This window comes from Erpetoichthys calabaricus, chromosome 10 (genome assembly GCF_900747795.2).
Source record: "Erpetoichthys calabaricus chromosome 10, fErpCal1.3, whole genome shotgun sequence".
Classification (NCBI taxonomy): Eukaryota; Metazoa; Chordata; class Cladistia; order Polypteriformes; family Polypteridae; genus Erpetoichthys; species Erpetoichthys calabaricus.
Window position 1 is genome coordinate 69,805,016 of NC_041403.2, and position 26,351 is coordinate 69,831,366.

A 26,351-nucleotide genomic window follows, 5' to 3' on the forward strand; every position below is an offset into this window, starting at 1 on the left:
ACCCTCATTGTATTTTCATAGTGATAACACAGACTTGGTTGCATGTTGAGAAAAAAGCATGTTTTTAATGAAATACTGTATGACGTTGAAGGGAGACATTTATGTTGAAGAAGATTTTAAAATATTTTTTTGAATTCGATTAGCATATCTTTACAAAACATCTTAAGCACTGAACAGGTCAATCAGGACTTAATACAAATTACCCATCACTCTCTGGGTGATAACCGGAGGTCACATTTAATTGCACCGTATATCAATCAATCTTGTCACAATCTTGAAACAAGATGTGAATTGTGGACCGCAATCTGAAGTTACTGGTTTATTAAACCATGTATTCAATAAAAGTTTTGTATAAAATTAAAAGTTCCTTTGCTGAGGGGAGTTTTTTTAATTATATAAAATGGGCACTTTTGAACATCTATCAGCTGTTCCTAGTGTAAAGTGTTTAGCCTTGGGTTATGAAGCATACAATCGTCATTTTGGACATGTAGGCACTATTAAAACAAGCTGCAAGTTGTCATGTCTCCATGATGTTCAGACATGCTGAGATGAAATGGAGAAAAACTTTGTATTTTAGTAAGCTTTTCATTTCAGAAAATGGTTTACTCATTAATGCATAACTCAGAATACTTCTTAATTTATTCATCCTTTACTTCAAAAAACAGTATCAACTGTCTGTAATAAAATGTATTACTTTTCAGCTTACGTTTGTTGTTGTACAAGAATGCCTCAGAAACATGAAGGCATGGTGAAAAAAAAACTTATAAATGGATGGTTTAATTTAAATTATGCTTACAGAATTAGATTTCTTGAATAGTAACTCCCCCAAAAAACAACACTAAGATGATTTTCAGGCTTCAGCAAAACCTGAAAGAAATTAAAAAAGAACTTGGGTCAGAACATACAACAACAATAACATTTATTTCTATAGCACGTTTGTAGCTCAAAGTGCTTTTCAAGGTGAAGAAAGAAAAAAGAAAAATATAAAAATAAGATTAGGCAATACTAAGTAATAAAGAATAAAGTAAGGTTCGATGGCCTGGAGGACAGAAAAAAAAACAAAACTCCAGAGAGCTGGAGAAAAAAAAATCGGCAGGGGTTCCAAGGCCACAAGACCACCCAGCACCTATTGGACATTCTACCTAACATAAATTATCTAAATCAGTCCTCATGATTTTCAGGCTTCACATGGAAGTATTAGATGATGATGGTCATGTGGCCTTCAATCCATCAATGCAGGGACAGCACAGTGCTTTGATCAGGTGATGGTGGTGCAGATCGCCACCACAGAAAACCAGTAAAAGAACAGCAGAGAAAGTAGGGGTTAGTACGGATTGTGGAGCCATGATAAAAACGATAATTAAATGCATATACAGAATATCAGGATTACATTAAAGTGAAACTATAAGAAAGCCATATTAAAATAATGCGTTTTCAGCAGTTTTTTTTAAAGTGTCTCCACTGTATTAGCCTGGTGAATTCCTATCAGTAAACTATTCCAGATTTTAGGTGTATAACAGCTGAATAATAAGCTCTTGGAATAATAAGCAGACACTCATTTGAAGATCTAAGGTTACAATTTGGGATGTAAGGTGAGAGGCATTCCAAAATATAACCTGGAGCGAGATTATTTAAGACTTTGTAAACCATAAGCAGTATTTTAAAGTCAATTCTAAATTGCACAGGTAACCAGTGTAGTGACATCAAAACTGGAGAGATGTGCTCAAATTTTGTTTTTCTAGTTAAGATTCTAGCAGCTGCATTCTGCACTAGTTGCAATTGATTGATGCCTTTTTTGGGTAGTCCTGAGAGGAGTGTGTATTCCTTCAGACGTGTATGTGTGTGTATTCATGCTATATGCATGTTGGCTATTTGTCCCAGGGGCTTTGGTGGCTCCACTGGATTTTGTAGGCCTCAGGTCTTTTCAAAGTGTAGACCTCAGGCCTTCATTGAAGGATTGTGATTTAGGTCTTTGAGTGTTTTAGGCCTGAAATTTATAGCACTTCTTTGTTATGATACTAATTATTTTTACTTGTGTTCTCACTTTTGTGTTTCCCCTTTTTTAGTAAGTCTTGCAGTCTTTCACTATTTCGTTTTTTTTAATTCTCTGTTGTTTTGACTTCAGCCTTGGCATTTCTGGCTTTTAACTTTTAAATCAGCATAGCTTTTTTTCGTTTAGGTGTTTTATTACCTTCTACCCCAGGGGTTCTCAATGTTGGTCCTGGGGACGCCCTGTGACTGCGGGTTTTTGTTTCAACCCGCTTCTGTTTTTAATTGGAATCCTGGGCTAGTTAAGTGAACTGTTATTGCCCAGATTCAGTGTTTTGAGAACAATATGGAATTTACAAAACTAAGTTTGGTTATATATATATTAAATATATATATTAAAATGTACTAAGCAGTTATATGGGAATAATTTTTTTTTCTTTTTAACAATATTTTCATCTTGATGTTCACTCTATTTTTCCAGGTGTTCTAATTGTTTAATTAATCCATTGTTTTCTAATTAGTGGGTCTAACGCTAAAGTAGTTGTAGCCTTTCATGATTCAGTGTCCTTTTCCTGGGTGTCTGCTCTGCTAGTTTTTAATTGTCGTTAATAAGAAAACTGCACAGAGAAAGGGCAAAATATAAAGAAAGCAACAAAAAATATTTCTAAATGTCTTATAATAAATGTAAAAAATCATGCCTCTGTGCTTTCTTAATATAGAATAAGAGAAGAGAGAAAAAAACAGCTAATTAATTGAGATCAGTGTTAGCAGTTGCTCACTGATTATGAATCTGGTTGAAGCAAAAACCTGAAGCCACAGTGAGCCCCCAGGATCGACTTTGAGAACCACTGCTCTACCCTTTTGTCCTGTTCATTTCTTTAGTTTAGAATTTTGGTAGTTTTAAAACTTTGTAATTATGTACTGTATCTAATTAATAAATAATAAATTAATCTATTTAATAAATAATGTAATGCGCTAAACAATGTAAGCATCATGAAGCAAGGTAATTAGACGGCTTTGACTTTTTCATTTTGTGTGTAGTCTTCAGTCATTTCTGCAGGGGAAGGTGGATGCACTGTGTCTTTAGGATCTATACTTACCTGTTCTCAGTTTGAAATGTCAGAATTATTGCTAGACATGGTGTAACAACTCAGATTTGGCTGCACTCACTACCTAGCCGCTTATATTGTATACTATCAACCAGGTTGATAATGCTATGTAGCAGTATAGTTCTTGTTTATCTTGAAATATTTTTTTTGACTCCCTTATCCTTGATATCTACCTCTGTCTCTTTTCATATGTGTTCTTTTTTGGTTTTATTCCATTTTTTGGCATATTTCCCCTTAGTCACTGCTTGCAATATATTTGAGACAATAAACATAATAGAGTGTGTATTTTGGTTAATTATGTTTGCACAAGAGATGTGTGTTTTTATGTATAGCTGTTTGACTATACATTCATTGATGACTAACATGTTTCTAATTATAAGTCATGTGGTTACAATGAGAACTGGACTTGGGGGCAAATTTACTGTGTGCAGTTTTAAAGAATGAATGCAACACAAGTGCAAATTGTTGTAGAGCAATAAGAATGCATTTATGGTGTGAAGAAACAGTATAAAGTATGTCTCAGAGACATTCGCATTGTTTATTTGATGTATTAAGTCAGTCACAGAATGTATCAAAATAAAGAAAAACTGTAGTATCCTTAAAAAGATGAAAAGAAAAAAATGGTGCCCTAATCACTCAAAATTTTCTGAATTAACACAAGAAATATGGAAACGGTAGATCTGTGGAAACAGACTCTGTGGACGTTGTTCATAAAGGTCAGGCTTCATTTTGTGTAGTTTTAAGACCATTACTGTGGATTGGTACTAGGTTTGGAAAAACAAATGTTTACCGGAATATAATCCTTTGTAAATTTATTTCATTTATTAAAACTGCTTATACCTTATTCAACATAGAATTGAATTGTATTTGGTTTTCAGGCAAAGTGTTTGTACATGAATGGGCTCATCTACGTTGGGGAGTATTTGATGAATACAATAAGTATCAGCCATTCTACAAAGAAGGTGAACACTACAGAGTGACAAAGTAAGTTCTTTCAATTCGTAAACTATATAGTCTGCAATCAAAAATAATCTAATTTTACATACTGTATGCACTTATTAGTTAGATTTTTTGCACAAGACATTTTACTTTTCCAAAAAATGGCTTTCATTTAATTATTTTATATACATTTTCACTTTGATGCTTCAAATATGTTGGTGGAGTGTTTTCATTTCTCCATGGGATCTAGAAAGCCCTTTCATGGAAATAATATACTCAGTCAGTATACATTTTACCTGTACCACCTAAAGCCTGTGTCACATAATGGAAATTTTCCAGCGAATCTCATTTGTAGACTTTATAATCTTAGCCAGTTGGAGGCAGTCAGTGGTGTGCTCTCTTGAAGCTGGTGGTGTAATGGGAAATGCCCAGCTCCCACTTCAGGTAGTCCTCTACTCTCTCTGACAAAATCAAACAGATTTTATGTAACACAACAGAATGGAAAAAAGAAGAAAAAGGGCTGAGACAACAACTGAAAACGCCATGCCTGTTAATCCTTTGTACAGCACTGGCTCCATCAGGCAGTACATTATTGGCTATCAAAAAAAGTGACAAGAAGCCTGTGCTGAAAGATCAGCACTCAGCCAGAAAAGTAGAAATGGGCAGTCATTTTCAGTCATTTAAATTAACATGATCCAACAACAAGATCAGTGACTGTTGTCAGCAAATCTGACATACCTCATGACTAGAAGTCACATATGACATCAGCTTAATAGAATGATTTACAAAGTAAACAATATAATTTAACAGTAAAGTGGTGCAAAATAATGTCTTGATGTATTCATATGCAAAAATAAGAACTATATTTAAATTTAAGAGAAGGATTAATGAAGAAATTCAAATAATTAGGATGTAGTAGTACAGGTAATATAGGTCTGTCAAATAGGTGGGGTGGCTGACTACCTCCCATAGACTCACTGCCTATGTATATCTATCTTAGTGTTCTCTTTCTCACTGTCCTGGCCTCTCTTCCTCCAGTCTAGTGCCTGCTCACGACTCACCTTCCAACTCCATATTCTGTGAAGCACTAGCAATTATCCATTGTGATGGACGACCGGCTACAGACTCCGGTCGCTACCCCCAGGCTGCTTGGAGGAGCCCTCCGGACAGCATGATGGTGCCCCGAGTTCCAGCAGGGCCTCATGGACTTTGTAGTTTATACACACAGCCCTGCTGGATACCTTGGGGGCCACCAGGATTCGCTATAGGGGGGCTAGTGGGCTCTTGTGTGCCCTATAACCCGGGAGTACGTCAGCATCACATGACAGGAAGGAACGACGTGCTCCCGGGGTGAAGAAGAGGACTGTTTACCCTGACCCAGAAGGAAATGGACTTGTGGGTTTTGCCAGGAACCACTTCCGGGCCAGGGGATATAAAAGGACTATGAGAAAGCCCAGACACCGAGCTGAGCTGGGAGGTAGGGTGGCAAGTGTCTGGGCGAGGAGGTATTGGTTTATGGTTAGTGTTAGTGATTATATGAGAGTGGTGTGGAGAGTGCTTTGTGCACCGTATAATTATAAAATAAAGAATATTTATACTTTCACCTGGTCATCAGAGTGGTACCTGAGGGTTCAAGAGGTGTACAAAGCCTCTTACTGTTACACCATACATACACATATTTTCTTAACTCCCTCATCCAGGGCAAGGTTGTGGGGAAGCTGAAGTTTATCCCTTTAAACACTGGGCATGAGGCAGGAACAATTCCTGGAGAGGGCGACAATCCTTTACAGGATAAACACACACAGACACACAAGTGAATGATAAATATACTGAGACACACTGAGACATTTTAAAGAGACTTGCTATTGTCCGTTTCAGAAGTAAAAACAAAGAAGTAGCACCATGCTCTGATGATTTTTGACAGATTATGGAAAGAAATCTTGACTACAGGTAAGATGAAAAAACAAAATATAACATACTGAAAAGTACAACTCCAAGGCAGGATCTAAGATTCAGTGATAAGAAGTCTGGATATTCTGCAATTTGCCATTATCATTTTTTTCTTTTCTATTATAAGGTGTCCCAAAGATCTGTCAGGAAAAGTATGTCTTGGAAATGACTGTTCCAAATGTAATCTGGAAAATGCAAGTGACCCACCAAAGGAAGGCTGTGTTTTTCTCCCAGAAATGCATCAAGAAACAAGTTCATCTATAATGTACTCACCTCTTTTAAAATCGGTAAGTTTAAATTCCTGTTTTATATTAGTTTTTTTTCTGTAACAATTAGTAAAGCAGCTGCAAAGTACATAGTAGTAACGAGCACTTAATTTGTGCTGTCTTTTCTCTGGAACCTCCAAATGTGCCCTAGAACTCTGAAATTTACTTAAAAATATTTGTTTTTATTTTTTTTAAGTTGAAATAAACAAGTTTTATTAAACAGACTTAATTTAAACTTTATAAAAGTTGCCTGGTTAATGTTATGCTTATCTGGTTTTGTTGGCTAATGTCAATGAGAAAAAGGTCCACCCCTGGGAATCTTCAAAAATCTAAATAAATATTCAGTTCAGTGTAGTTAAAAAAAAAACTGCTTCTGGTGCAGTGGAAGTGGATAAGGACATGAAAGGTTGAGAGATAAAAGGAATGGGAGAAAGGCAATAGGGATAAAGACACATCAGATGAGGTTAACTAGAATAAAAACTCCAATATGAGTGGACAGCAGGACAATTTATCATTGCAAGAGGTCCAAGTGAAATCCTGAATTATGTGTGTGAGTATGAGTGTAAACCGTACTGATTTCACCTAATTCACCAGAGCCCAAATTGTTGTTATCGACCAGCCCTGTTTCACCACTAGATAATTACTATGAGCTCATGATTTACAAATTAAGCCCTGTTAGTAGCAGCAGTAGTAGTAGTAATAGTACTTAGCACTGTTCATTTAATAGGTCCAGCATCTAAGGCTCAGATCCCTCATACTGTATAATCACTGCCTGCGTGGAATTTGCATGCTCTCCCTCTGCCTATGTGGGTTTTTCATCTCAAAGACTTCACATGTAAAAGAAGTGTATTTTACATTAAATGGCAGTTGTAAAGTGGTCGCATGGGAGTGGGTGGGTTTGTGTGAATGGATCTGGTTATGGATTGGCATCCCTTCCAGGGTTGGCTACTGGATTATGCTAATAGAATAGGTTCTAGTCCTCCAACCTCCTTTCTTGAAATAAGCCGTCTTGAGAATGTTATGGTTTATTAATATTTTTCAGATGAACAGGGATTGTTTGGATTATATGAATGGCAAAACCCTTTTTTTTCATTTGCCTCTTGTCTTTTTTGATTTCATCAGAATCATTTAAGCCTGTCTTAGTTTTAAGAACAAGTCAACAAGAATTATTTTAAGTTTCAATTTGGTATAGAGTACCTTTGTCATCAAACTTTATAGTACAATTGTGTGAAAAAAAAATGTCAGTTCAAAGAAGTAGTAAATGGTAGAACAACAAGGAGGCAAGGACACCACATATAGCAATGACAATAAACCATAGTAAAAAATATTAATAAATTTGCAACAATCTGAAAATGCATTTTTAAAATGTGACTCAATTAAAATACACACTTTTGAATAAGATTGTTTTATCATTTATTTCATTATGCTTCGTGGATTGCATGTTGCTTTTGTGTTCTCTTTGTATCTGTGAAGTTTTTCTTCCCTCATTCCCAAAGACAAGGATGGTAGGTTAATTGGCAGTACTAAAGTACTCTCGTGTGATTGTGCGTGAGTGGACTCTGCAAGAGCAGTAAGGTTTCTCAGCCCAGGCACAGCTGCCTCGCAACATTGAGAATGGGGTTCACGTTCCAGGAGCTCCCTGAGTGGAGTTTGCATGTTCTCCCTGGATTCGTGTGGGTTTGATCAGGGTGCTGCATTTTCCTCACGCAATCCAAAAACCTTCAGTTTAGGTGAATCAGTGATGCTAAATTGGTCCTAGTGTGTGTTTGTATGAGTGAGTGTGTTCAATCTGTGAGGGACTGGCGCCCTGTCCAGGTGTTGATCCTGCCTTTTGCCCAATGCTTGATGAGACAGGCTCCCTGTGACTCTGCCCTGGATAAGCGGATTTAGTAGATGGATGAAGCCAGCAATAGATTGGCATCTTACTCCATAAGCAGTCTGAGCTCTTTAGAGACCTTGTGTTCATTCAGTTTGATTTATTTAGAGTTGTCTGACTGCTGCCATTGCAGAAGGATTGAATTACTTTCTCTTTATTTCAAGCAAAATGGATCATTGTTGAGCACATATGTGATGACATATCAATAGTATTCATTCTACTGTAGCAGGATGCACTTTATTATATACAAATAAAATTCATAATAAGCAAAAAACATAAAGTTGCCTTATTGAAAACATTAGCTTGCAATGCTGTACTGTGTGGCTAAATCACATTTCAGCAATCTGAAATATGTTCATTTTGAATTTGTTGTACATCTCTACTGTGTCATTATGACTGTGCTCTGTCTGTTTGTCTTTCCTTATCAGATAAATCAGTTTTGCGATAAAAGCAATCATAATCAAGATGCTCCAAATGATCAAAACAGGTTTTGTAATTTAAAAAGTACATGGGAAGTAATTCTGGAGTCTGAGGATTTACGCAATGCCAATGAAGCAACTGATTTAGGTTCAGTGGAACCGCAGTTTACTGTGATGCAGGAAAGAAAGACTGCTCTGTGTCTAGTCCTGGATGTATCACGAAGCATGAGTGAGGTAGGTGATGCATTCTTTATATCTTGGCGTGTTCTTTTATGGATTAATTGGTAAAGAAACCATTTGTAGTTTCAGTTCTTGAAGGCACATAATGAAGAGTACCTAATGCATTAAATAACATTTACTGCAAAAACAGCAGTTTAAGATCAACTTCTGACGGCCTCTCTGTTTTCTGTACAGTCAGTTTACCTGCATTAATGTGATTTTTTTCAAGTCAGTTTGGCTTGTAACTAAATAGACAGCAATTTTATGAGTGCCTCTGGATATCCTTAATTCCACAACAACTGATCATTGGTAAGTACATCTTAAAAAGTAAAGACTTTACCAGAGAGGTGAGATGAGAGCAATTAATTCCATAAGCACACTGACTAAAATCATAATATCTCCCACTAAACCTAAATACATTATGCTACTGTGTACTCAAGGATACAAGAAACAAAGTAAATGGGAGTGCATTCAAGATGGAGTCACATGTGAAGTCAGTGTCACTTTCAAAGATTCACCACATTACAATGATACTTTATATCCTCAATTGTATCTTACATTTCTTGACTTCCTTACATATCCCATTTCTAGTTGGACCTGAGATCCTTCATCTTATCTGTTCCTGATATGCCTTTAAGTGAACACAAGTCAGGGCTGGTCCCACCACAGTTTATATCCATTAATCTACTACCATTTTTGAAGACATATCATTTAACTAATAAATTTACAGTATGCTAGCATTTACTGGTGAGCTACACTGAATTCTGTTTTTTCTACTCACCAACGTATGGTCTTTCCTGAAAAAGGGTTCCTATTAAGCCTTTTCTGATCCTTCTATGCCTGTACTGTCTTTGGAAATTCCCTAACACAGCATCAGTTTATATTTTTTACATTCCTACCTGAATCACATGTTTTTAATTTGTATTTAGAGTCAGAGACTTACGAGATTACAGCAAGCATCAACACTGTTCATTGAGAAGATCGCAAAAGAAGGGTCCTTTATTGGCATTGTGACTTTCAACAACATTGCTTATGTCAAGAAAGGTTTAACATATATTTCTGGGGATGATGTTAGAAAAACACTAGTAAACGCACTACCCACCAAAGCAGAAGGGGGAACAAACATCTGCAGTGGCCTCCTTGAGGCATTTGAGGTGAGATTTTTAAAGACATTTTGTTTTCTTTTTCTGGCAGACAGTGTGGCCTAGTATCTCCTGACTGTAAAATATATGGCTGCTAGCTGAATCTCTGCTTCCAACTTACTGTATGACACAGAGCAAGTTATTTAACTGAGCTGAGCTCCTACTGTCAAACATGTAATCTAAGCATTTGTTCTTTAACTGTTATTTATAATGCAACTTTGGATGGTGTTTACTATTGAAAGAGGCCGCATAACATAAAGGTTGCATGTTTTTTGTTGTGTAGAGAAACTTTATACTTTGAAACAGGCAAAAGGCAAATTTGAATTTACCTTCAATCCATTTGGAAAATAATTGTTAATACTTATTAAATGCTTGAATACATACCAGAAAAGAGGACTAAGAAACAGCTGCTTACTCCCAGCATACTGAAGTGGTTTTCTCTTAGACTGTAGTTTAGGATTTTCAAGATGAAGAGGGTCTGCAGGAGAAGAAAGTGGTACAAGAGTGTCAAATGTCAGGGGAATGGACCAATCACAGGATAAAGGGAGAAAGGAAAAACACACAGGCAATAGCAATGGATCTTTTTATCACCAAAAGAACAATGAGAAAAAAGGCACTGCTTAGTGGGCAGAAAGCCCTAGATGTTCAGGAACTGATTTGCCTGTAGGTATAAATGAGATAAAGGAGCCTTGGAAAGGTCCTGACTGATACATGACAACACTCGGATCTTAGTGGGGAAAACTGAGACCAGCTGGCAGGAAAAACAGTTTGTCAGAAAGTAATTAACTCTGTTTTTATGCTCAATTGTATCTCAGTCTTTTTTGTTATTTATTTACATTTTTTAATTATAGTTTGCTCATTAGTATTCCTCACACCTCTGAATTGGATTCAACTGGTCTGAGAATGTTATGTTATATTATGCTACATGTAGTATTAATTCTCCAGATAAACACATCTATTACTGTGCATTTCTCCTAATGTATGTGATAAATTAACATATTAGCCTAACATTTTATATTGTATAGGAAAATTTATTGATCCATGTATCAACAGACCTGGTAAATCCAGATCAGGGTCAAATGACATGTCTTGACTTACTTCATCAGTGTGTTAAAGTATATTAGCCATGCATTTTTCATTTAGGGAGTGTGACCAGGTAGACAAACTACCAATTGCCAGGAAGGAGAAATGGGGTGGCAACCAGGCAACCCTGTTTGATATAATGTATGCAAATCAACGGGCCCGCAGGGGCACAATGTAAATATTGGCTGTAGCTGCCCAAAAACAAGAGATTCTGTCAACCGGAGTAACTATTGTTGTCAAGCTGGAACTGCGACTTTTGCATTTGCTGGTTCATCATGATCAAATTCTACTTTCCAGGACTCATCTGGTTTTGGGTGGGGGTTGTTGTTTTCTTGAGATGGCTTCTCAGAACTGCGGGTAGAAGAGATGATACAGTTAGTGATAGCGCTCCTTCATATCCTGGGGCCTCATGCATAACGGCGTGTGTAGAATTCACACTATAACATGACGTAAGCACAAAATCAGAAATGTGCTTACGCACAAAATAATCCAGATGCATAAATCTGTGCGAACGCCAACTTCCACGTTCTCCCGCTCCATAAATCCCGATCAGCGTGAAAAGTAATGCCGTGCACCCACCTGCTGTCCCGTCCCAACTCTTCCCAGAATTACGCCTCTTTGAATCAATATAAATAGCCATTAAGCTCAGCCTTCTGTTAAAAGACAATGGCAAACGCAAGAGGGAAAATAGAAGAATTTCAGCGAATATCAAGTGGAGACAAGGAAAAACTTACTATTTGTTGGTTTTAACAGTGGTATTAACAACAAAAGGAAGTTGATCGAGTGACATAACGTGTCGGAGAAACTCGAAAGCTCAAGTTCACAAAGTCGCACAGTGCCCGAAATAAAAAAGAAGTTGTCACATATCAAAGTTGCCGTGAAAATGCAAGTCGTATCCCACGTCTGAGTGTCACATGAAAGCTTATTAGGGTACAGAGAAAAAAAAAAGGCACACAGTGGGAAAAAAGCACAAAATGTCAACTTTAATCTCTAAATTTCCACTTTAATTACGTAGTTTAGTTTTTCATTAAAGTAGAACATCATAAACTTCATCCTAAATCGTTTAATTTACTAGTTTCTCAATCCCATCATAACTAAAGTAGCATGTTAAATGCTTTGTTTTGTATTTGATCTTCTATGTGCTCTATGTGTGTGCATCACTTTGTGCTTCCGGACTTTCTCTTCCTCCAACTGGACACAGAATCCATTACATTCGTGATATTACAGCTCTCTGAATAATGAAAATACTGAGATGTATACGTGATATCATTTTCATGATGACAGGAGTTAAAGCATGTTATTAAACATGGGAACACGGTGACGCAGTGAGTGTTCATGTCTCACGCAAGATGATTGCTGCGCCATGCGCGACCTTCGGTGAAATACTTTATTGTAGCAGTACTGTCTCTTTCAAACGTACTAACCTCCAATTCCTGTCCTTACTTTTCTTTCTCCAAATACTCAATCGCCACACATTCAGCTCAGTAATAGACGTTAAGCCATCTGTAAGCTTAGAACGCCGATTCTTCAAAAATTTCAAGGAACATTAAAATATCTTCGTAGTACGTGTTTAATTATTCTATCCATCTATCCTTCCAGTGTTGCGTCAGCACCAGCAAGAATACAGCGCGAGGCAGGAACAATCCGTGAACGGAGTGCCAGCAGCTTGCTAGTGCTGCGGCACCGTGTAGTTAAACTTAAAGTTTTATCTGTATAATATAATAAACATATTTTGCTGCATTTCATCTTAAAAATGATATTGTCATCATATGTAAATACGCTCTTTATAAAGTGGCTCAGGTTGGGCAATATTATAACTATCGCAAGTTTACAGTGAGGTAATTGTACTTATAAGTACAAACAGTTCTACAAGGAGCACTTGATTGACTGATTGAGTGCGTTTAGAGTTTTTGGGATGAAACTGTTTCTGAACTGCAAGGTCTGTACAGGAAAGGCTCTGAAGCGTTTGTCATATGAGAGCAGTTCAATAGACAGCATGGCTGAGGCAGCGTGTGCTTGATGCTGTGTACCGATAATTCTCTTTCCAATCAGCTGCTGTACAGCTGTGATTCACACTCAGATACAGTGATATAAATACTCAGAGTTGTGCAGTGAGAGTAATCTGGAAAAAGATGATCCGATGTGGCAACACCTAATGGGAGCAGCTGAAAGAAGAAGGAGAAGGTGCAGTGAGAGTAACAACGCTAAAGCAGTTATGGTATTTGGAATAGTTTGACCATTCTGTGGACCATTATATTGTTACAGGTTAATTACAATCAGATGCATTAAACTAATAAACAATATGCGGTTAACTTCAGTGTATTTATAAAGCCGTGTCAGGGATGTGGATCTAAAAGAGAAAGGATAACCACACAGGAACAGTAGCACTGCTTTGATGCTGGGTGCCGCCAGTCTGCAAAACTAAGCAGAGAACTTGTGTACGATAGGGTATGAGCTACCTTGGAAATGTGCGTGGCTTTACGCCAAGATTAGGTTTTATACATCGCGATTTGAATGTGGAAACATTCTTACGCAATATTTTTGTGCGGATGCACCGTTTATACATAAGGCCCCTGGAGAGGCATTGCTTACCTTAGCAGAGTTAGGGAGATGATCCCAGGGCGCGCATGTGTGACAGAAGCTACTGCACTTCTCTCATATTTTTTTATGCAAACTTTTACTGACTGAAATATGAATTGATGTCTGCTTACTTAATTACATGTCTATTACATAAAAACAGTGGGCTGTATTTTCTGTGATGTTAATTTTGTGAGTCCACTGTATTACAAATGTTCGTAAGTGTTTAAAGATTGATTCCTGTGTTTAATGCTTTTTAGGTACTAAGTAGTGATGATGGAAGCACGGAAGGAGATGAAATTCTTCTGATAACAGGTAGCGAAGATTCAGGAATAAGCAGTTGCTTTGAGACGGTAAAGAAAAGTGGAACCAAAATCCACATTATTGCAATGGGTCAAAGTGCAACGAAAGAACTGGAAATGCTTTCAGAAATGACAAGTATGCTTTTATATTTTATACTTGAAGTACATTGTATGCAACAGATTTTTTATTGTATTAATGAAGATAGGGTCAGTATTCACTTTGAATTTGCAATATGTAAAAATTCTAATATATTTATGGAACAGACCCCTAGTGAGTTAGCAAAACCTCCTCTCTTGAAAGCATAAATATTTGTAAAATTAAATGTAGTTTTTCTGCATCAGTGAGAAGTGAAATTCTACTGTAATGTGTTTTGGCTAACAAAAATAAACTTTTCCTTCTAACAAATTATGTAAATGTGTACTATTTTAGATGGAAGGCGGGCTCATGCATCTGATAATTTTAATTCTAATGGATTAGTGGAAGCTTTTGTGGAATTATCAGAAGGACAGATTCAGGTATGAGCAGTAATCACTCGGTCTCTTTTATTTTTAAGTTAATTTTAAGTCATGCCTTGCAATATTTTTCTCATATATTTAGGCTTACATAATTATGTAATGGTGTTATGTCCAGCTTTATTATAGTCAGACTAGATGCAATTATACAGGATTTTTTTCAATCAGTAAACCTTAAAAGAAATAAGTTTAGCTGTATTTTGAAAAATTGAATTGAATTTTAAAGTTTCAAAATTCTCTACATTTTGAATTACATACATGTAGGCACTAGTGTTTAGTGCTTCTAATGTTTGATGAGGTGTTTACTACAGTTTGTAACAAAAAGTACCTAAGAACAATTTCAAGATAATGTTAAGTTAAAGATTTTTAATATGAGGCTATGTGATAGAAATGATCTGTGTTGAAAAATATATGTGCTAAAACATTACTGCAGCTTGCCAGAGATGTTTGTAACTTGAGTAAAAAAAGTATTGCTTTAATATTTGTAGATATGTGTAATTTTGCTTAGAATGAGTTTTATTTATGTACAATATCAACTTTTTAGATATTCTGCACATATTTCAGAATTTTTTTTGAGTATTCAATGAAATATCATACTTTGAAATCCAATACATATTTTGTAAAGTGTGACATTTTCTAACTGAATACTCTAAGCTAACATGATTTTTTTTTGTTACTCACCCCATGTAGATAGTAGTGATGCTCAATTAAAATTTTAATCTCATGGTTTTATTCAGAATGAGAGAAAAACATTTGATATAATTTATCCTAATGAAGACTCATGCTGCTCAATGGCAAACTTTGTGAAAAACATCCATGGAGAAAAAAAAATGCTAATGTTACCTACATCTCTGCCTATTCATTGATTAAGAGACCTGTGTTCAACTCAAAAACACAGAATTATGGGAATTTTCCTGTTTACAAAATAATTAATATTTTAGCAATGCATGCTTTTTGCACTTTTTGAGCATGCAACTGGATAACGGAGATATGGATTCTGCAACATGAGTAACGTGAACATTTTTTCCTTTTATCCATGGAATTTTTTCACATTGTTTACAGCACTGGTCACCATTAGTATTCGTCATACCATAAAGCTTTTTGTGTGCCTTTGCATTAGAGGCAATTCTAGGGACACACTGGGGCCATCGGCATAAAACTTTCAACATAGTAAAATGTATTATTTTAGAGAAAAGTGTAAAGTAATAAAATCAACACGGAGGATTTATTAAACACATATCCATTATTTTACATTTTTAAAAAAATTATTAAATAAAACACCACAATAAATACAACAATGTATAGAAAATAGAAAAACAACAATAGAATTAAATACATTTTAAAAATCGAAATAAATGAAAAATTAAATAAAATGCAAATAAATGTAAGGTGCTCGTCCTAATTAAAAATAAACGCAAATTGCACATTGTAATATAAGAAAAAAATAAAAACTACACATAATATAAATTAAAAGAAAAATTTGGACGTGAGCGTCAGTATGAATCAAGTTACCCGAACTATTCTGTAACATTCCAGTAATTATTTACCACTCTGATGATGTTTTTGATCAAAAAATATGTCATTACGATGGAAATTGATGAGAAGAATTCATAATTAATTGCAGAATTACGGCATTTGCCATAAATCTCAAGATATTATCAAAAATTCATTTGATGGTTGTGACAGATGGCTGTGGCCTTTGCTTGGGCGGGAGGCTGATATACCAGAAGGAACAGGGAAGTAGATGAAGATGGTCAATGACTACCTCTTTCTCCCAATCGCCACAAAATCAGCTCTGTAATAGATGTTAAGCCATCTGTAAGCTGAGAACACTGATTCTTCAAAACTTTTAAGGAACATTGAAATATCTTCGTAGTACATGTTTAATTATTCCATCTATCTATGCCTCCAGCCCCAGCAAGAATACAGTGCGAGGCAGGAACAATCCATGAACTGAGCGCCAGGTCCATACTAGGGCTGCGACACCGTGTCTTCACATGTTTAATTATTAACAATATAGATTGTGGGGAACAGCCCGGACACAGACAGGTAGACATGATGTTATCACCACACACACGTTTATTATCCATAATATTTACAGAAATAGTGCACAATCCCAGTGCCTCAGCACCAATCACCCCTTAAGTCCTGGCCACAACACAATGCCTTAAATGTCTCTGGTCCGCCTCCACTCATCTCCAGCAAGCTTCGTCCTCTTCCACCCGACTCTTGCCCCTGACTGGAGGGAGGCGGCCCCTTTTATACACCCCGGAAGGACTCCAGGTGTATCCTGAGGGCTTCTGTAGCCACACCCCTGTGTGGCGGAAGCTCTGTCGGCATATCTGGAAGTCCTCCGGGTGTCCCCAATACTCTTCCCCCCAGTACTTCCGGGTGTGGCGGAAGTACTGAGGTCCATGGCTCCCAAGGCATCGGGGCGCCCCCTGGTGGTGACCATGAGCCCCTACAGGTTTGAGCTTCCATGCTCTGTACCCGTGGCCGCCAAAGCAACCAGGGCGGATGCCCCCTCATGTTCTGGAAGAGGCACAAGCCCTCCTCCGGTCCTCCTGGGCATCCCGTCCGGGTAGGAACCCCAACCGGGTGCCACAAGATGTTTTAAATGAAGTTAAAGTTTTATCTGTATAATATAATAAACACATTTTGCTGTATTTCATCATAAAAATGATATCGTCATTATATGTAAATATGCGCTTTATAAAGTGGCTCAGGTTGTGCAATATTATAAGTATCGCAAGTTTATAGTGAGGTAATTGTACTTATAAATACAAACAGTTCTACAAGGAGCACTTGATGGACTGATTGATTGCGTTTATAGTTCTTGGGATGAAACTGCTTCTGAACCACGAGGTTTGTACAGGAAAGGTTCTGAAGCGTTTGCCGCATGAGAGCAGTTCAAATAGGCAGTATGGCTGAGGAAGCGTGTGCTAGATGCTGTATACCGAGAATTCTCTTTCCGATCAGCTGCTGTAGATCTGTAATTCCACACTCAGATACAGTAATATTAATACTCCGAGTGGTGCAGTGAGAGTAATATGGAAAAAGATTATCCGCTGTGGCAACCCCTAATGGGAGCAGCTGAAAGAAAAAGAAGAAGGTGCAGTGAGAGTAACAACGCTAAAGCAGTTATGGTATTTGGAATACTTTGGCTTTTCCATGGACCATTATATTGTTACAGGTTAATTACAATCAGATGCCTTAAACTATTAAACAATATGCAGTTAGTTTCAGTGAATATGATAAAGCTGCGTCAGGGATGTGGATCTAAAAAAGAAAGGGAAACCACACTTGAACAAAAGCACTGCTTTGACGCTGGGTGCCGCCAGTTTGCAAAACCGAGTGTAGAACTTGCGTACACCAGGGTTTTAGCTAGCATGAAAATATGCGTGGCTTTACGCCAAGTTTAGGTTTTATACTTTGCGATTTGAGCGTGGAAACAGGAGTACGCAACATTTTTGTGCGTACGCACCGTTTATACATAAGGCCCCAGGTCCCTCAGCCCTGCACCAAATTAGCAGTGGTTAAACAAAAGTCTAAAGAAGTGCAAACAGCATGGGGTCTCTCTTCTTGCTATAGAGAGACAAAGACTGTTGCTGCACCCCAGAATAGATGGAGACCCAGAAAAGAAACACTGGGTCTCTGAACAATGTAGCACGTGAGTGTATGGAGGGGCTCTTTTCACAGGGGAGGAAAGAAGAACCAGCCTCAGCTGGGCATAAGGTGGAGCAGGAGTTCTCATCGTGTTTTCATTCCCACAGATCACAGAAGCCAGGAGGGGCACAATGGTGCTTCCAGTGTCATCGGCTGGGATATGGCCTGTCTCTCTCTTATTTGTCTTTTACAGGGTGGAGCCATGGACTTGCTGGCACTGATCACCCCTCCTGGAGGTAGATAGCCCTCACAGGATGGAACACTTCACCCCACAAGGCTCAGTTGAGGGAGGGGCAATGTGACGGACAGCCATGGTCCTTGCCCAGCTGGGAGGCCAATATACCGGAAGGACCGGGACAGCAGATGTGCACAGGATGCTGCCTCCCCTGGAGCGCCAGAGGGCATCCTCCCTGGGTTGCTGTTGCGGTTCCTGCAGGGCTTAATGGGAGTTGGAGTTTGGTACAGTCCTGTTGGGAGCTACAGAGCCCTACATTGGGCTTCCATCAACTTGTGAGTGATTCCAGATCTGGCTAATGAGCCACCTGGAGCACTCCCAGGAGCAGCATAAAAGGAGCCACCTCACTTCACTCTGGGAGCCAGAGTCATGAGGAAGATGGATGAAGATTGCCAGTAGAGGACTGGAGGCAGAAGGAGAAAAAGAGAGATAAGAGAAGAAAGGACTGTGCTGAATTATACTTGGTGCTTATACTGTGTTGCTGTGGGGAGTAGGGGAAAAGCCCTTCCTCCCAGAAATAAACGTGTGCTGTGCAACACTTGTGCCTGTGTCTGGTGTGTTCAGGGGTTTGGGGAAGCTGGAGCACCCTAGTGGTCACAGGGTTCCACTAAAGTGCTTCATTCTCTTGATTGGTTTGGCTCAAAAACTAATCAGCACATTCTCATCTCATAAAGGGCTTAAGTTTTGAGTTTGGTATTTTTCCATTTAGTTGTTCTAGCTCTAGACCATCCTCAAGAAAATGTGACACTCAGACAAAACCCATCATCGAGATATGAATGTTTTCGGTATCAGGGGATACTAAAATTGAAATTTTAGTTTTGACAAACCTAAAGCTTTCACTCCTCCCCCATAGACGATAGCTTATGTTGGGGGAGGGTACAAAGCAAAAAGGTTTGTAAAGCTATTACTGTAACTTTCAACATCGCTGTTTGCGGGCTTTGGCTCCAGCAAATGCAGCCACTATGTTCTCAAGGTCCAAAGACCTTCGAACACTGCACGCTATTGAAGTTAGAGCCTCTCCTGGCATGTGGTAGATTTCAAGCAAAATTAACCATCTTTAAAGATGGAAGCTTCTCTTACACGACATCAATGATAGGAACAGTCAGGAATGCTGAGGGACTGCATTTTGACTTTTCAGAATGTTGTCTCAGTGTTACTCATTCACCCTATGGCTGAATTGGTGGTGCTGATTTTTAATCACACACTGATTACAGTGGGATCTTGGGAGAGTGAACCCTGTGGAAGAAAAGAATTTGAAACAGACACCCCCCACTGAAATACCCTGATTTAAGCAATAAAACACAGGCAGGAGAAAGCGTCAATCATTATTCTTTATATAAATCTCACAATAAGTACATACAGTATCTTATTAGCTACATGTTACAAAGAAAAAAATGTCCTCTGAGCTATATTTATACAATTCATTGATTAGGTCACTACTCAAAAAAGGAATTCATTACATAATCAGAAAACTTTTAACATGATTGGTTACACCTAGTTGCTAATGGGACATGACAAACATTGATACCTTAAATGACCATAATTTAACCCCGTCAACTAGGTTGATTGATAGTCCTGTTAGCTTGGGGTGTATGTGACTTTTTAAATGTATTATTTTTATACTTATTTTAGGAAATGTATGAATTCCTTTACAGGTTTATCCTGTTCTGAACAATAAGACAAAGACCTAATTTCTTTATGATCCAGATGGGTACAAAAACAGGAAACTTAGTACTAAGCAAAAATATAGAAAAATGACTATGCCATAAAATATAACATTTTCTCTTAGAGGTTATATAAAATAATAAGAAATGCATTTATCATAGTGAATAATAAAATAACAGCATAAGCTCAGAAGGATATGAGACATGCTAGGTGCACATTGGACCAGGATTCAGATTCAACTCTTACAACCCAAATCAGAAATAGTCAAAATATCTAACAAACCGAGTTTGTAAATGCACTTTATGATTTCTGAAATTGTCTCTGATTATATTTAATGTTACCAAAAAAAGCAACCTTCATCATAAATACTGACACTCTCGCAACAGAGACTGAGGCCACCTTATGGAGGTTTCTGACTGTGTTGTTGTAGAGTGTCAATGCTACTTCCAGGGAAATTGCCATACTGTAGATTTAATGCTGCAATGAGTACCTATGTAAACAGACACCCTTGGGACCCCCTCCCTGTTTTGGGCTCCAGGCAATTTGCTTGCCTTCTCTGTCCTGTCCCCGAACCTCTGCAATGCAGAAAAATATTAGGTAAAAAATTTTCTCACCCATCACTACAAACTACCTGAGGGTAGACATTATATAAAAACATAATTTTTGGTTGGCATATTTCTTTAAAATTTCAACAATGTTCAGGAAAACAGAGAAGAGTTTTACCTACTTTTTCATATTCACCCAATACTACCATTGGTAAATTGGGTCACATACTATAATTATTTCACTTTCCAAGCACATCTACAATAAAAAAAAAACTGAAGTGCACCATCTTAGAAGTGGTTGGAGACAATGAAGACACAATAATGTTTGTCATCAGTATTAAAAAATAACAAGAACATTATTTGCTTCAGGACTTTACTTATCATTGCTGCTTTGTGTCTCCATAGTGTGTGCCTTCACTAGTAGGTGAGGATTTGTATGATTTCCATGTATGATATGTCACTGGTCCTGCAAGGCTTTCCACAGTTAAAACAGGCAATAAACACGTTTATGAAAAATGTAAAAGCAGAACCCATGAGTGTGCTTATGTAGGTGATCCTCCATTAGAGGAAGCCATATTTAGGCACATGTTATAAACAGAAGAAGCCACAAGAAACACAATATAATGTGGCATCTGCAAGAGGAAGATTCACTACACAAACATTTAAAGTGACCAGAAACTGATTAATGTGAGGACACTAGATAAGGAAATTGCCAAGTAGGCCCCCAAAGACCCTGTAATTGGACTAACAGAGTTAACAAAATGGATGGAGTTTGAATTCATGGTAGTGCTTACTGTTCTGTAAAATCTGGAGTAATTTGCATGTTACAACAAAATATTATGCCTAATACTATTATGTTCAAAAGGGAAATTGAAAGAGAAGGAAATGTTACAGTTACATCAATCAATCAATCCTTTGTATAAACTTGGAAGAACTCTCCCCACATTTATTTTCCTTTCCTGAAATCCCTCATCCACAGTACCAATTCCCTGTAGGAAAGGTGAGGAGGATGAAGAGATAAGACATCAATAAATATGTAATTCACCAATCTGAAACATCAATTTCTATTAACCAATTGTTGAGATAAATACATCTTTAAATTTAATTTCAGGAGATTATTTGTTTATATTTGGATTGTTTTGGTATGTGAAGTGGTAATGGAAAATGTAATGTTTCAATGTAACAATGATTCTTACTTTTTTATCAGTTGGAAAGCATTGGAGGTACACAGGAGCCAGGGGACAGTTTAGTTGGAGATACTTATATTGACAGTGAAGTTGGATTCAACACAACCTTCTTGGTGACCTGGCTGACTGATGTCAAACCAGACATTTTCATTAGCGATCCAGATGGAAAAGAATATTTAACCAAAGATTTCCAATTAGAAGAGAAAACAACAGCTGGCACGCTGATCATCCCTGGAAAAGCAAAGGTACTTTAAAAACAGTGTTCAATATTTGGATCAACTGCATGATTTTTAAGCAATATGGTTTAACAATTAGAGACAGAGGTCCAAGATACTGGGTTCAAATGCCAAACACTCTGTGAAATTTAAAATTGGCTTAAGTTTGGGATTTCCTGTGGACACTCCAAACTCACATCTCAAAGTCTTTAAAATGCAGGTTAGGTTCACCAGTGACTCAAAAGTACTTCTGTATGACCTGGTAGATATTTGTGCACCAGTGTGATCTGTGAAGGACCTGCACCCCATTCAGTGAGGATTTCTGCCTTGCACCTGGTGTTGAGTCCTTGAGTAAGCACATTAATACCCTGGTTATCTATGTAATTGCAGTCTGCAGAATGCAGGTTTTCTACTGTGGGACTGGAAACTTTGTTATGCACAGTCTGTTTTGTCTTGGTAGAGTAATATATTACTCTACTTTTCCCCTTTTGTATTATTAATATGTAGCCTTTATCAGAATGCCTCAAATCTCACAGACTTACCACTGTTTATAAGGTATTGTAGTATATAACTTCTCCTCACCTTCCCTTCTACATTTATAACCTCAGGCAATTAGGTATAGTAAAAGACAAGCAGGAGTTAAGTTACAATTTAAATAATGTATTATTGATAATATTCATAATTAATAACAATATGCAAAGTACATTTGAATATTGGCAACCATACAACCTGATAAATGGTAACACCTGGTAACACAGACTTGTTAGTTACTTAAAATGTCTCTAGTTAAGGCATCATTTGTGGTCAACTTTCTTCAGAACAGGCCGCATGCCTTTCTCAATATGGCTGCCGAGCTGTGCTCTTCATTGTGTTGTCCTTTTCAGTTCATGGTGTGAGATGGTCTTTCATCAGTTTGGTAACAGAGAGAGAGAATGAGGTAAAGCAAGCAAATTTATAGGTTTTCTGTCCAACCCCTAGAACCAATAAGATGTCATGGTACTTAAAGACTTCTGATACAAGTCAGTTCCAAACAGCCATACTTCAGACCAATGGGGGATATAACACCTTCACACCTGCCCTCCAAACCATGTGTTAAGGTAAAGCTTGCCAGTTAAGCAGCCTGGCTTTCCTGTGGGGGTTGACTGCAAGTCCTGCAGAGAAATGTTTGCCAAACTTGTTTGAGGCACCTCCCCCAACCCTGTCGTAAAATTACAAAGAAACTCATTACTAAAAGGGATGGGGGGGGGGGTGGTGATAAACATGAATGCTTCTCACTAATGTAACACTAATATTAAATTGCTTTGCCTAAGTTACAAATAAAGATATACAAAATATTTATCAACTTGTAGGAAAAATTTCACATCACAACATAATAATAATTCATTACATTTATATAGCGCTTTTCTCAGTACTCAAAGCGCTATCCACACAGGGAGGAACCGGGAAGCGAACCCACAATCTTCCACAGTCTCCTTACTGCAAAGCAGCAGCACTACCACTGCACCACCTGTGAGGACAACATAGTCCCAGTCTCAGTCATTCTCAGAGCTGATGTTGAGCTCAGACACTGTCAGTCCACTGAAGAGAACGGGGCTGATCTGCAGGGTAGAGCAAAGTGTAATTGTGTGTTTATGTGCTGTGGTTCACTTAGTTTGTCACATGTATTCTAATATCTGCCAGGGTGTCACAACTTCAAAACATGTAACTATTTATACAAGGTGAGATACAAAAATAACCCGACTGGGCTTGGGGCTTTCATGGAAAACCGTCTGGAGGTCGGCCGGACGTGAATCATAGAACTATATCCCCTCCTACATGCTCTCTCAAACCGCTGACTGGCTAGGTATATCCTGTGAATAGCCCAGTTAATATTTCCACAACAATCGCTACATGAGTTGCCGCTATAATGTCGGTTCAAAAAATCGAACAGCGAGACAAGACAAGACAAGACAATGCTCCCACACACAATGTTTTCTCCATAAAGTAGGTTTTGACTGACAAAAACATTCCTGTCCTCAGTTATCCTCCCAACACACCCAATTCAGCGCCCTGTGATTTTTACTTGTTTCCGAAAATCAAAAGTGACCTGAAAGGAACACATTTTTCTTCAATGGATTAAGTGAAGACAGAAACAGCAAGCCTGTTGAAGAGCCTCAATCAAGAAGACTTCCAGTACTGTTTCAATCAATGTAAGATACGTATGGAGCGGTGTAGAGATCGGGAGGAGGAGTATATAGAAGGTTGCAATGTTTAGAATGCTGTAAGTCATTAATAATTGTCATTAATAATTTTTTTTTTTACCAATCCAGTTATTTTTGTGTCTCACTTCGTATAAAACATCAAAAATGCATCAAAAAATGTGATAAAAAAGCATCAAAAAAGTGATAAAGTGTAGGTAAAGCACATTATTTAATGAAGGACAGTGTCTTATTGTGGTTTGGTTTGATGACTAATGTTATTATTAAACTAACTGCCAATCTCCATGTAGCACCATGAGCATGTGAGAGGCACATTTGTAAATAAAATGTATTTTTATTATTAATATTATTTTTTAGTTTGGTGTTAGTTGAACAAACATCCGGATCACTGTTAGGGTCAGAGAATGTTTAAGAATGATTTTCATTTAAATCAATTGTAATTAGGTGTTTACATTACGAAAATTAACTTTACGAATGAGAATTCAGAAACAGATTAGCTTCTTTTAAACAACAGAACCACAACACATTTTTTCAGTGCAAAAATATTGTCAGTGTCCGTCTCCCTAACCATCTCTTGTGTTGTCTTTCAGAGTTGGGTGAGAGCTATTATCTCATTTTGTATAATATTCAGTTTGGAGCTGGCTTGTCTTTTAGGAAAGTATCCATGAAAAGTAATGTGAAAATATTGTTAGCAGTGACAATCCCATTGCCTTAGAATAGCTTAATAAGTCACATTACCGTAGTCCCATTCTATCCTAACCTGGTAATCGAGTGTGCTCTTTCTCCAATAGGTAATAGCATTTAGTATATTTTTATTATTTCAATCTGTTGCTTTCCTAAATTTGATCTCAGACTTACCAGGTTTGCATGATATTCAACTATTTATTGTGAAAAATTTCTCTTTTAACGGCTATGTTCTGTTCTTACTTATAAAGCATTATGTAGTTCTGCACAGAGTGTGCCAAGTGCCTAATATAGAAGAAAAGCTGTCAGTATACAAAGTGCACAACCAGCATCAATTTTGATGTGGAGAAAAGACAACTCACGAGATAGCACATTGTGGACAGACTTTTACTTGAGTCTTTTCTAGAAAGGCATCTCTACTTTTACTCAAGTATGGCTGAAGGGCACCTTAAACAACAATTAGAATTAGTCGTATGTCAAGATTGTAGGAAGTAAAAGAATTAAATACCTGCTACAGGCTCATCGGGAAATATGAACACTTACTTGCTTTCATTTGTAGGCAGGCTCATCAGTTACATTCCTTAATCACCCAGCTAAAGTGAACTCATTTTTTGGTGAAATGGCAGTCATAATAACATTCTCTTTTTAACCAAGGATGTTAAAATGGTGTTTCAGATGGGAATCATAAATGTTCTGTATTTTACTGCCTAAAATAAAGCTTGTATTTTTTTCCTCAGACTGGTAAATGGTCTTACAGTGTACAGAATACTGCCAATCAAGCTCAGCCCATGACGATTAGTATAACATCGCAACCATCTGGTGCAAAATTTGAATCGGTTGTTGTGAAAACCCATCTACAACAAACAGATGAACCACCTTACACACTTGTTATTTATGCAGAAGTCTTCAAAAACTTCATGCCTGTCCATAATGCTAAGGTTATTGCAATTGTTGAAACAGCCTCCACTAAAATTATAACAGTCACTCTGCAAGATAATGGAGCAGGTAAAGTTTCTTTTAATTACTACTCTTTAGATGCTAGACATAATTTTATAAAGCACATAATATACAATATAAAGTATTGCATTTGTTGCTTAGATAGCCTATTTTTGTTTGACTGGGATTACTGGTTTAGTCTTAAGGCCAACATAATTGTACAACTTAGAAATTTCCTAAATAAGAACACCAAGGATCCTGGTACTTGGGATCATTAGATGTAGTAGACCAAGATGTTGCAGGACTCAGATTGTACTGGCCTACAAAAATATGGTTGAAGCACTTATGTTTATTTAGATTCATAGGATAACCAGTTTCACTTGGCATGCACTGCATGAGAGCCAGAGAAGTAGAGGCCACAGGTTTAATTCCCAAAGTAGTGTGATAACTGGGCTCCCACAAAATTCACAGAAAGCTCTACCGTAAAAACTAGGCCTCAGAATTCCAATGAAACCCCATGCCGCAACTATGGGCACCTTTTTACTATGGGATATTTTGTAATTCATGGACAAGGCCAAGTGAGGATGGAGACACAATTTTATTGTGCCAAAAGATTGATTTCAAACAGAAAATTAA

General features: G+C 37.5%; 2 protein-coding genes across 3 annotated transcripts in view; both read left to right on the forward strand.

Moving 5' to 3' along the window:
• The window catches only part of LOC114659130 (calcium-activated chloride channel regulator 1-like), a 257,992-nt gene that overhangs the window by 220,659 nt on the left and 10,982 nt on the right, over positions 1-26,351 (forward strand). The gene's annotated exons all lie outside the window — the stretch shown is intronic.
• Positions 1-26,351, forward strand: part of LOC114659132 (calcium-activated chloride channel regulator 1-like) — a 46,080-nt gene that overhangs the window by 9,122 nt on the left and 10,607 nt on the right. Inside the window, exons 4-11 of the mRNA XM_028811395.2 lie at positions 3,977-4,082; positions 6,115-6,274; positions 8,558-8,782; positions 9,697-9,921; positions 13,830-14,007; positions 14,302-14,387; positions 21,703-21,927; positions 25,517-25,784. Coding sequence (XP_028667228.2) covers positions 3,977-4,082; positions 6,115-6,274; positions 8,558-8,782; positions 9,697-9,921; positions 13,830-14,007; positions 14,302-14,387; positions 21,703-21,927; positions 25,517-25,784 — 1,473 coding nt within the window. The remainder of the gene's footprint in view (positions 1-3,976; positions 4,083-6,114; positions 6,275-8,557; positions 8,783-9,696; positions 9,922-13,829; positions 14,008-14,301; positions 14,388-21,702; positions 21,928-25,516; positions 25,785-26,351) is intronic.